Raw genomic sequence first — 13,930 nt, forward strand, 5'->3', positions numbered from 1 at the left:
CAACTGTTCAGGTTTCGACCTCTGTGGTCGTATCAAGCTGCGCCCAGCGGAGCATTTTATTAAAATTGGAGTTTTCTTCCTTTGTCCATGATTATAGTTGAATTAACTACAATCAATGCTTTATACAATGCAATGTTTAATTTTGCCTTCACTGATAAAACACAGTTCAAGTTAAATTTGGGTAGTGTCACTTTAACCATTATTGAGTGATGCCCCTTTATAAATCGAAAAATTGCAAAATTTTTAGTTTCCGTTCTGTGACTTAAGTTTGCCCCAACTAAACATGAAACCTATACACAATACTTATTACCACAAAACTAAGATCAAGTACAAATTTTGGTAGCGTCACTTTTATTGTTCTTGAGTTATGTCCCTTTATAATGTTGTATGCAAGCGGGGGCATCATCTGTGTCCATTAGTACACATTCTCCATTTATTTTGTATAATCCGCAACACATTTTTAAATAACCTGTATACAAAAATAATAGTTGTTTATTGTATAAAACAACCTCTCAACTACAAAAGGTAATGAAAGAATTATATAGGCATCCCATATTTTTTAAAACCAATAAAATTTGTTCAGCAGAATCTGCTACCCATAGAGATGAAATGAATCCGTATGCTCGAAGTAAGATTAGCATATGTTATACTATATTATCATACATGAAATTGAATATTATGTCCAGAACAATGCAAGACATAGAGGTGTATACGAATGAAAGTTATGATAGATCCGAATTTTATTCAGAATGCACCAATAAGAAACCGTAGTTTTTCTTCAATTTATTTACCTAAAACTATTATATCAGTTGCAAAATTATTATTATATGTACGCCTACATTGCATTACACAATGGAAATTAACAATGTATATTTATATAAACGATCAAACTTGTAAATATATGTATAAATTCTTTATCTGTTGTTTCAGCTGTCAACCGTTAGGGTTAATACATCTGACCTCGAATCTATACTAGGACCAATATAGAACCAGATAGTTTTATAACAAGTTATGAAAAAGACCAGTAAAGACAAGTTGCAAATAAATGATCATGGATTATTATGCCTCGTTCACACGTACGTTTAATCCGCATTGACTTCGAATCGAATGCGAATCGAATTCGTTAATCGCGTTCACACACTCTTCTTTTTTTTTTTAATTCGAATCGAATTCGAATTGGCTAATTCGCATTATCCAATTCGCATTAGAAATGCGTTTTTGTTAATGCGAATTAATTAATTCGTTTCAATTCGAATTGAACTATGGTATGGACACTTTCGACATTGTAATTCGAATTACCCGAACAAGTGCTTGGACGGACAAATTAAAAGAATATCATCATTACTTCTTGATTCTTTAAAATTGAAAACGTCACACTAGTAATTAGTGTCCGCGAAAATATCATAGGCGAAATCTATAATGATGTCATTTTTTTTTCGTTTAACAATGTTTTGTGCAAAATAACAGGAAAAAAATGTTCTAGGAAAAAATAGGAAAAACCTAGCCCTGTTATTGAAATGAGAAGGAAAATGATTCCAATAAATGCCATATCAGATCAAAAGAGCAAGTTTGGAGATGTTATTGGCTCTAACATGGTTGTTTTGTTTTAAATTATAATTTATTATTAAAGTAAATTAATTATTAATGCGAATTAAAAATTAACGTCGTTCGGACAGTAAAGCTAATTTGACGCGCATTGCAATTCGTATCAAAATTTACGTTCGGACGTAAAACTTTTCGAATACGAATTAAACTTATTCGAACTAATTAATGCGAATCGAATTCGAATTACGTGTGAACGCAGCATTACAAAACTATCAGAAGTACCGAATTTTCAAACAGCAGCATTATAAAATTGTTTTTGTTCTGAAACTGATATAGGATTCATTAAAAACAAAATCATAATAACTGTTGTACGTGTACTGAACCACACATTTTTAGCACGGGTTTCCATGCCGATTTTGAAAAGAATATCTTTCGTCGAATATAATCATTTCTGCGGCGTCTGTAATGGCATATTGAAAGAAAAACTTCCTATCATGTCGCATCATAATTATATTCGATTTATATTTGGTTGAGAGTCTATCTTCCAACCTTTTATCACGGGCATCCCACTTTGAGGAGTTACCTTTTTTATTTATTGTTTTGTTCTTGTCCTTATAACACCTATGAAAAATGTAGCTATATATTGAACAAACATCAATCAATCATCTTAATTACGTAAGCATCTTTGAATACAAGTTACTGGGTATTTATACATCCAGTTCAGCCAACGGACGCATTTCAGCGAAAGTTGTTGCAAAGACTTGAAAGTACATGTATGGTCTTGCACTTGTTTCAACAATATAGATGGTTATTCTCTCAAACCTGTACGATCATCTCCTGTCCAAACTCATGGAACATTTATTTATAGTTCAAATAGAATGTCAGAAACCCGAATTGTTTCACCAAAACAGATTAAAAGCTGTAAAATTGACTTTTTGTGTTCAAAATAGACGGGCTAAGGAAGATTGTTTACTTATGTTTGGTTAACATCTGATTTTGTTCAACAAGTAATGCCAGGGAACGAAAATACAGATGCGCTTTACATCATATTAGAAGCTGGGTTGGCAAAATTACAATTCGAATAAAAGTAAGAAGAACTCACCAGGAGCAACATACGAGAAGCTTCTACATTACATTCGCAACGTTTGCAGCACTTTACATACAAACATCATACATGTATGTGTAAACACACAATTTCTAATTCTCTTTAACCTACAGAAAGATGCTTGTTTATGGTTTATGCATATATGTAAATATTGTAGACATTTTCTATAAAACATATTATTTCTGCATTTATTGTACATTTTCCTAAAAAATATGAAGTTCAACGCCGATTTGTTATCTCACGCGATACTAATTTTTTTCTAGGATTTCTATAGTGCGATAGAAATAACTAGTTAGCGTGATTTCATCCATTTTGAGCAATCTAGCATAACTGATAGGATCAAAAGAAACCATAGATTGACAGGAATGGCTGAAGAAACCCTAACCAAGCATCATGTCCTATTGAATATTAACTGTGGTCAGTTTCTATCGGAAATCTGTCTGCTGGCTTATGATTTTCTTTATTTCATTATCGTCTTTACCGTATTGAATATCGAAGTTTACATAGATAGTCATCGTCTAGCCATTTATCACATTTTGATTGTCCAAAATAAATTATTTCGCGCACGTTTTTAATTGTCAAAGATTTATTTTTATATATAATGTGCATTTGTTTAGTAACAGAATGGAACAAATCATTTGGTTTCTGGTGGATAGTTGTTTCATTGGCAATAATACCACATCCCTTTAATTTTATAAATGTTTCCTCAGAGGTATATAATAACTAAAGTCTTCAAGTACTTAAAATATTAAAACACTTATATAAGCAGAAAATATTAACATTTAACCAGAAAAGACACTTACGACTTATTGAATCGTTTTCTGATATGGTCATAACCACAGCAAAGTGTGAAACATCAAAACAGACAACTCCATTTTATTTGAAAAGGAAAACATAGTATAAAATTAAAATTTCACGCTAACATATTGTTTTTCCTGTAAAATTGTCAATTCATAACGGCACAAAATACAAATATAGGTTAGCCCTCAGTTTCAAATATAATTTACTTTGTTTAAGGGACATAATCGAATTAATTTTAGTCTTTGTAATGGCATAATTGTGTATCGAGTTCAAATAGTCTTCACAAAACATAACCCGAATAATTCAGTCGTTATATTCCGCTGATCTACTATTAACATTTAGCAGGAGAGATCGATTACGGGGAGGGACTGAATTATTCGGGTTACACAAAACATTGAGTTTATATACATTATTATGAAACAATCATTTGTTTTAACTAGTTATCAACCAAAAATAAGTTTTCTTAAAAATTTTATAATGTCCTTAATGATAATAAAAAAACCAACTACTTGAAACTTTCATAATATAAACGTTTTGACACCTATATATTTCCATACAAGTTGGAGACAAAGCCTGATAGAATACTTTTCCAACTTTTTCAACCTCACACTAATGTAAACCGAACACCAATGATTGATTATAACTTTTAGATGCATTTACGGCTTAGTTTTACTAGAATTAATGCTCTATCTCCATCAGGCTAATAAATCGTTATAAAATTAAGAGATGTGGTATGCTTGTCAATGAGACAACTATCCACCAGAGTTCAAATGAAGTAGATGTAAGCAATTATAGGCCACCGTACGGCCTTCAAATGAGAAAACCCCATACCGTATAGTCGGCTATAAAAGGCTACTAAATAATTTACGAAAAACAAATATGACAGTTATGAACCAACAAAAACAAATGAACTACAGGCTACTGACATTGGGACAGGCGCATAAAGAATGTGGCGGGTTTAAACGTTTTTGCGAACGCTCAACCCGTTAACCTTTTTGCCTATTGTCTTACTTTCAATCCTTTGATCCTACTGTGTTTTATACTAAACTTGCTTTCCAAACCATTGCCCATATTGTGGTTCTACCAGGAAAAACGCAAAGACTTACTAGTAGGTATTGTGTCTGTACTTAGTAGTATTCATGTATTATATCTGTATTTTTGAGTTTCAAAACTAAGAAATAGAGAAAAAAGTACCTAGAGTATATATTAATTTTACAGCTTTATAAGAAGAGGCATGTCAATTTGTTATTTCCCTTTTTTCTTTTTTTTTTACCATGAAGGACGATTGACTGCATCCGAATATCGAAAAATACTTGTATTTCTATACTTTCAGAGTTATATAAGTTTCAAAATTGGACAAACTTTTGTGGAATGTTGTCTCATTGGCAATCATACCACATCTTCTTATTTCTAAAGTTATGTATCAATGTAAAAAAACAAAATGCACCTAAACATCGACAAAAGAGGTCATTGTTTTAAATCATGTTGAAAAAGTCAAGGCGGAAATACATATCTAGATATGGAAGGTTCCTTCCATAAATTAACACGAGGAAGTTTTTTGGCAAATGATTTTGTCCCCATCATTTGTCCCCAATTAAAACGACTGTTAACTTGTAACTGTTATAATTCAGTGAAATAACATTACCCCTGTAATTTCCCCATAACAGAACTTTAGTAAGTAAATTTTATATTAAAACGAATATTTCAATCTCAATTACGCATGCATAGACTAAACATATTTTGCAGCTTTGGCTTGCTAATATAATAGTTGTTGTTTTTTTTCCGGAAATCTGTATTGTAGTCCTATATTTTTCGGATGTTTTGTCAATTTAGACTCTTCTATCATATTGGAAACGGTTCAGTAATGGGAAAGAAAGTATGGCTACCGAATACGTTAACATTAAATCGAGCAGACATATACAGACTAACTGATTACATCTAAATTATTATGACTGCGCTGTAATGGGAATGTCTGAAACTAAAATTTTGATTCGAGCAAGATTAAGCATTTTCCATATTTGTCCAAATCCAAAGAATATTTCATCTTTAGATACTAGAATGGTTGTCTGACCTGTAATTTTACCAATGGTGGCATTTTGACTGAGTATGGATTCGCATGACGGGTAGTGCATGCATATCAGGAGACACTTAGTACCCTGTTCAATCAACCGGTCTCGCTTATTTTGGAGTTTATGCGATTCATCCAGTTTTTGTTTGTTATCTTTTTTTGTATCTTCCTAATCGATTCGTGACAGGGAAAAAAGTGGACATCACTTCTTATTTAACTTATAAAATTTACAAATTGATTTTATGGTAAAAGATAAATTCGATAATTTGAGGACACATTGATTAAATAAATAAATATCTCAATTTTATTAGCATGTAAAACTTTTTGTAATGTCAGTAACTATATAAGTGAAAATTTATTTTCACAAAGAATGAATTTTTTAAAAGGTAAAACTTTTGATAATAGTTACAGCTTTACATAGTTCTTAAGATTTTATTGCGTAAAAACAATCCTCAGTCATTTAAATTAGCGCTTTTCAGCCTAAAACCCAGGCGACAGATTTTTCTTTTATCTACAAACAACAATGTTTAGCATTAGATAACACTTTGATGTTGTAGATAGATGTTATATAAAGAAAATTCTTTTAAATACTAGTATTTCATTTAGTCTCAACAGCATTCTCATTTCACCCTGTGTGTACAGTAAATATAGGGGAACTACCTCTTTTTGTATTCAGCATGAAAATACGGCTATTTCTTTATTGAATTTTGCTGTTGTAAATCTTATAAGAAATCTTTTTAATAGCAAAGTGTATATCTCGTGCATAGCTCTGATTCCTAATCCGGAGTTGGCTATATGTTTTGGTCCTTTTCGGGTACATCAGCTCTTCAAAGTTTGTATTACGTTTTAGATTTTCAAATATTTTTTAGGTTAAAGTGTGAACGGCCAAGCTATGCTCCAAGTCTATATATTGATGGATGGTTCCCGACATACCAAATAAGGTTGATGAAAAATATGGAAATCAGAACCAATAGGTGTTATCCCTTACACTTACCACTTGTTTAACTTTTTTTTTAATCCAAGAAGTGTACCTTAAATTATCGACACAGAAACAAAAAATCCTCTTTATATTTCTATAATTTTCAGTCCTTTTTAGCAGCTATGACCTTGACATTTGACCTAAAAATAGATAGGGCTGTTTAAGTGTCCTTCCCTAAATCTTCCATCAATATAAGTTGCAATTTAAACCGAGAAAAGAATTTCAAGTTATCATCATTTGGATTTTCAAGTATTTTTGAATTGAAAGAGGGCACGCCGAACCTATGCTCTCAGACTCAACATTATGGCTGACCCCCGACATACATAATAAGTTTGATGAAAAAATCCAAAAAATCTAAACTGTTAGAAAAATTTCTCAAGAACCCTTATATACAGAAAAATACAGCATCCTTTAAAACAATAGGACAAGGGTAACATTGCTTTGCTGATAAATATGAACACCTTTTCTGTGGGAACTTCAGTTAACAGCACATAAAATAAAAACGTGATGGAAAAGTCAATTGCATGATCATCCGTGTACAAATGCTAGTATAAACATTATAATGAAGTACGCTTACGGTAAATTGAAAGCACAAACCAAAGTCAAACGAATCAATAATTGATCGTCTAGCTGAGGTTAGGTTATGGATAGATCGGCTAAATTCCTAACAGGAAATAGTAAAAAAAAACTTTGATTTCAGATATTTCTAGTCAAGCTAACTGACAGACGATTGCAAACTAAATGTATCACTGCATGGTCCAGACAGGAAAAGTGTGTGGTTTCATGTGTTTCCGTTTAGATAGTTCTTAATGTGACATAACTGTCTATCAGTATAGATAATATGTTGACCTCTAAATGCCTTTTTGGTTTGTATTGGCAGACTGCCGTCTAACTGACGTTTAATCAACGTATATACATACTCTGTGTCATTTAAAACGCAAAGTTGTATACACCATTAGCAATTATGTTTTTATTTTTAAACCCATTACAATCACAAATTTTAGACCATGCGCTAAGTAAGTAAGGAATAATCCAATAAAATGGCCATTAAGAATTTCATTTGAGGATTTTGTACGATTAATTTGATACAAATTGAAGGTTAAAGTTGAATGACTTCACCAGAAGTGCAGAAATATACATAATGAAAATGTAATGTCCATCTCCTGTTTACATGTTAAACGTAAAGACATTTCTACACACCTGCCATATGGTGACAAAATATTCTTAACTTTTGCAAAAAGAAGAAAATGTGTCCATGGTTACCTTACCAATAATAAATAGATAATGTACTACGACAGAGCAATGTTTTAGCCAAGAATTCTATTTGTTTTTCATACCACTGATATAAAAGACCAATGAACAAGGATGTGATAAACTATAGTAGGTTGCCGTACGTATACCGTACACTAGATTGTCGTACGTATATCATGTATACCGTATACTATAAGTAAATAGACTCATCATAGGTGCCAGGATTAAAGTTGTGTACGCCAGATGCACGTGTCGTCTACACAAGACTCATCAGTGACGCTCGACTAAAAAAGCAAGCTATAAAAGATTCCCTGCAAATTGTGAAACAGTTCAAAAAAGAAAACGAACGGTCTGATTAATAATAAAAACATTATGGCACTGACTGGATTACAGTCTCCTGGGAATTTGCTAAACATCATTTCTTATGTCAAATTTAGTGCAAATATGAAATATGTATGTAAAGTATACTGTTAAAAAAATAAGTCTTGGAAAAAAAAGAAGTCTTCATATCATTATTTTTTCAAAACTTAATCATTTTCTTTTATGAACAAAAGTTAATAAAAGTATGTAATATTAAAAAAGAATAACTATATTTTTTTATCGTATCATCTACAACTAAACGCATGAATAACTATTTTTAATAGATTTCATTATTCAAAACGAGTATTTATAGTTTCCATCTTTAAAACTGGAAAACATGAAATTATATACAAGACCTCTACGTCTAACACCGTAAAATGCTGCTGAAAGTACACTGTAGCATCTAAAAGGGAACTAGAACCGATCAAAGAGAGTTAAGACATTTGTCCGTGGGACTAAAAGAATAAGATTCGAAGTAGTTTAACTTCTCTATTACACCCTAGCCATTATTTAATAGCATCGACTCACTTAGACATCGCAACATATGATGCAGTCATATTTCCCAGAACAAATTGCACTGTGTATAAACTCGTTATTAAGTTGGTTACATTATTGTATTTTTTTTTAAACATAAAACAGGAAATTATGCCCGTTCTTGTAAATTACCACTTTCATTAAGTCATAAAAGTTCTATCACATGCTAATTGTTCCCAAATATTCTATGAATTACAGCCATGGCGTATACAACTGTTTTAAATGTGCTTAATACTAGTACTAAGAGATTTAATTGAGACATCAAATCATCAAATTAATTGATAAAGAATTTATTTAAGCGAGATTTGTACATGCAGATAATATCCCCATTTTAACCAGCAATAACTCATCTCTCAAAACCTACCAAGTAACAAATCAAATAGGAACTAATCGTACAATGATAAAATTGAGAATGGAAATGGGGAACATGTCAAAGAGACAACAACCCGACCAAAGCGTAGACAACAGCCGAAGGCCGTCAATGGGTCTTCAACGCAGCGAGAAAATCCCGCATCCGGAGGTGGTCCTCAGCTTGCCTCTAAATAAAATTGTGTACTAGTTCAGTGAAAATGGACGTCATACTAAACTCCAAAACATATAAATGAATAAAATTAAAAAACATACAAGACTAACAAATGCCAGATGCTCCTGACTTGGGACAGGCGCAAAAATGCGGAGGGGTTAAACATGTTTTGTGAGATCTCAACCTTCCCCTATACCTCTAGCCAATGTAGAATAATGAAACACATAGCAATACGCACAGTAAAAGCCAATGAATTCCCTTGACATTATACGTATCTGAAACACTTGAATTAAAAATTAACTTAGAGTGCATTTGTTTATATTATTCCAGGACACCAATACACATTTTACTAGACCTAAGACAAGTTTTATCGTTTGGAAAGTTTTGTTGTTTTCACTTATACCACTGATTTCTTTTCAGATGTTATCTCAAAACATTGTGGGAGTTTAATCATTTCACCGAACGACAAATCTGACACAAAAAAAGCTAGACGACGAAGGAGATAATAAACAAATCCGACAGAAACAAAACAAGACGATAGGTGAAATAATGAACAATCCAACAAAAACCAAGCTAGACGATGGGCGAGATAATGAACAAATCTGACACAAACAAAGCTAAACGATGAGTCAGATAATGAACAAATCCGATAGAAACAAAGCTTGACAAAGGGTGAGATAATGAACAAATCTGACATAAAACAATTTTGACGGCGGGTGAGATAATGAACAAATCCGACAGAAGCAAAGCTTGACGACAGGTGAGATCATGAACAAATCCGACAGAAGCAAAGCTTGACGACGGGAGAGATAATGAAGAAATCTGACAGAAAGAAAGCTTTACGATTGGCTAGATAATGCACAGATCCGACTGAAACAATGCTTGACGACTGGCGAGATAGTGATAAAATCAGACAGAAACAAAGCTTGACGTCGGGCGAGATAGTGATAAAATCTGACAGAAACAAAGTTTGACGACGGGAGATGATAAACAAATTCGACAGAAAACAAAGCTAGACGATGTTTGAAATAATGAACAATTTGTGCAAAACTTTGGTAAAGTCATCTTTGCCTAGGTTAGAAAATTAAAACCTCAGTGTTTCGAAGAATATTGAAGTTTAAGGAACAGTGGATTTACAGAAAGTTACACCATCAATGAGTTGCCTGTCAGCACAACAGTGCTGAATTCTAAGCTGGTTATACCCATGGGGACGAAACTTTCAACAGCAGTAGCGTCAAACGTGTTGTATAAAATCATGAAATATACCAGGCTGATAATTCAGTTCCCCAGACGCGCGTTTTTGTCTACGAAAGACTCATTAAAGGCACTCGAATCAAAACAATTGGAAGGCCAAATCAATTGAAGAGCATTGTACAGCAAACATTAAAAAAAACTGTGCAAAATCTGTTTATGGTCATCTATACAAGAGGGTGAACAAATTTAAATGTTTCGTTTTCTCGTTAAGTTTTATAAACAGTTAATTTACAGAGAAGTGTTGACTGGCCTATTTATATCCTTATGAACGAAACGCCCACAACAGTGGCATTGACACAGTGGTTGTAAACCTTATCAAATTATACCAGGCGCAATGGATGTTGTGCAATGTTTCAAGAATATATGCTTAAAAATGTATACAGATATTTAATTGTATTGAGGAAAAAAAAGTGTTTTTTTAAAAAAAAGGAACATATAGACGTAAAACAGATTCAGCTATAATGAACAAACTTTACATTTTTACGCACTTCGTACGATTGAAAATTTACATTAATTTCAAATAAAAGCATTTAGTTTCTGAAACTGGTATTGGCAAATTGTGCACTCTACGTAATTATGTCTATAAGAATTAGCTTAATGATTATAGAGATCTCTTTGGCAAGCACTTAAACATTACTGGCTTTTTATCGACGAGGGCAAGCGGGTCTAGATTAATTTGCATCTGAGAGTTATACCAGGAAAAGAAAGTCAATGAAAAACAGCATGACATTATAAATCTATATGCTGTCATGTATAACATCATCTGCAGCTGAAGCATGGCAATGTTGTCATTATTACTTCCAAAAGGCCTGTAGAATTCCAATTATAGTTGTTGTAGTACACTTTAGAGAAAAAGTTCAAATCTGTCACACCAATAAAGGACTATAGTATAATTTTTAATCATTTACAAAATGTTGTAATAGCAATATATCATGTTCGTCCAATATCGAATAAAGTATGAACTTCCTCTATAGTTTTGACTATATTTACATATTTTGAAATAGATTAAAACCATTTCGATCAGCAAAGGGGGAACATATGTTGATATTTTGTGACATACTCTGTTGACACTGCAATTAAATCAGTGCACGTTTTTTGTTTGTGGAGTTACAACACACGTCAAGATATTTTTTGTTGAGCATCGAAAACAGCTGTTGCAGTAAAATTTTATTAAACGCTGATTTTTAATTAATCTGCGCATGATATTACTATCTCTAATTACACACATTGAATAAAGGCAACAGTAATTTACCGACACTCAAAAAATCGATTAAAAAGACAAATCAAGGTACAAACACAAACTGGGAAAATCGTATGAACTCCAAGAGGAGCGATACCGGGATAGCATACATTGTTTAATGATCTGTTTGTACTTACCTTAGGCATGAACATGTTTTTATCAGTGTTGTAACTCAGAACTGGGATATTTAATGGTGTTGTCACTAGACTTACAGACTGTATAGTCTGTGTTGATCCTATCACTATAAATGATACTATATTGTTGTCTTTAAATAAAGAACAAATTCCTCTTAACGTTCCGTCTATGTTATTCCTCGAGTCAGTTGCAATTCCATGTAAATATACTTCCTGGGTGACATTTTCCGTGACATATTCAAAGAATATTCTACTAAAATGGTCATAATATTGTATATCAAAAATTGCTGCAATAGTAACATTTTGTCTAGTAGTTCCACATTCATGAATTAAAAATATAAAAATAAGAAACTGAGTTTTGTTCATGGTTAAATCCTTTGAAAAGTTAGTCGTGTCCACTGATTCATTCCTGCGTGCCACGTTAAATATCCATTCATATTATCACGATAAGAAAACAATACCCAGAGGAAGATGTATATCGTCCAGGTCATGAATTCATCAAAATCTAATAGATAACCAACAATTCAGTGTCTCAATAAAACTCCGGGAAAAGACAAGGTTTCCAACACTCTCTGCATTGCCAATTGATTTTTTGCTCGCATCTATCCTCGTATGTCAGATTATTGTTTTATCTGTGAAATTTAAAACAAATGAAATCATGTTTACTTTGGTTAATTGGCTGTCGTAGAGGGAACTCTTATAATATCTTTCCGAGCAGAAAGTGTTTAAACAAGCGTGTAGCGCTTTTCACTATTTCTGTTAGTGAGGTTAAATCAATTATTTTCCTTTCGTTATTATCAATAAGTCCATATACCGCGAAGTAAGATAGTGGAAATCAAACCGTTTGTAATGTTGTGATAAATTGGTCACTTTTTCTGATGAATCTAGAAAAAAATAGATATTTCCTTAATGCTTTTCTATAGAACAGAACACTACCATAAGGGTTGGATTGATGAACAAACTAACATCAGCGCAAACTATATCCGGTGTGGTCTAGCGTAATTAGCAAACGGTTTCCAAATAATAAGGATATTGTACGTCTGTGTTCAACGTTAGATACAACCTAGTCGGATTAATAACACTATTTGATTGTACAGATCTCTTACGGAATGATTAAGAACTCGCATCATCACAATTACGCACATATTTATATTTAATGGCACAATCGATAAAGCCCCCATTTGTCCTATAAATTGTATTCAAATCAAGCATATGGATGTTAATATATAATAAGCAAAACCAAGGTAAAAGTCAGTAAATTAATTTAAGGATACATTGTTATACTGAGCTGGCCAACTAGAGGAGCCATTCACTTGACTGTGTCAGTAATAATGTTGTCATCCACAGCTGGTGTTTCAGATGTGCCATTCTTCATAATACTGTAAACTGATTTCAACATCAGTTATTAAAGAAAGTCCTTGTAGCTTTTATCATATTTTTAATAACAATTAATTCAGCTTTCAATCATCAAGTGTTATTGCGTCAAACTGAGTTAATAATAAAAACTACAATTAGACTTCAAAAGTACAAACAAATAAAAATTGTATAGCTCACCTGGCAATTAATTAGCGATATACATATTATGTCAAAGTGACTAAAGAGAAAACACGATGATCATTCAGTATCATTCGATTACTAGTATGACAGTCTTCTTTCTAGCTCTATTGTTAGAACAAACCTTCTTAATTTCTGCCATCCCTTTATTCTACAGATATTAAGGGTGGGAGTGTTGGCTTGTTTACACGGATACAAAATTTCTCATTTCAAACACGACACTTTTCGAATCAAAGTTGACATTTTTTACTTCAATGTCGACATTTCTCAATTCCAAGTTCACATTTCTCAGTTCCAACTTTACATTTCCAAATTCAAATTTGACCTTTTCAAGTTCCAAATTGTGTGGAATGTAAACTTGGAACTGAAAAAATGTCAACTTCGAACTGAGAAACGTCAAGTTGCATTGAAAAATATCAATGTGAAACTGAGAAGTGTCAGGTTCGAACAACCTAACATCAGCGCAAACTATTTGTGCTGTGGTCTAGCGTAATTATCTAACGGTTTCCAAATAAGAAGGATATTGTACGTCTGTGTTCAACGTTAGAAACCACCTAGTCGGATTAATAACACTATTTGATT

The 13,930-nt window shown here is 32.5% G+C and overlaps 1 protein-coding gene across 1 annotated transcript in view; it reads right to left on the reverse strand.

Moving 5' to 3' along the window:
• Nucleotides 1-12,614, reverse strand: part of LOC127699149 (glutamate receptor ionotropic, NMDA 3A-like) — a 77,858-nt gene extending 65,244 nt beyond the window's left edge. The window contains exon 1 of the mRNA XM_052202905.1: nt 11,798-12,614. Within this exon, the coding sequence (XP_052058865.1) occupies nt 11,798-12,160 (363 nt within the window). The 5' untranslated portion in view covers nt 12,161-12,614. The remainder of the gene's footprint in view (nt 1-11,797) is intronic.
• Nucleotides 12,615-13,930: the final 1,316 nt, after the last annotated feature.

This window comes from Mytilus californianus, unplaced genomic scaffold, assembly GCF_021869535.1.
Source record: "Mytilus californianus isolate M0D057914Y unplaced genomic scaffold, xbMytCali1.0.p SCAF_1, whole genome shotgun sequence".
In the NCBI taxonomy this organism is placed as follows: Eukaryota; Metazoa; Mollusca; class Bivalvia; order Mytilida; family Mytilidae; genus Mytilus; species Mytilus californianus.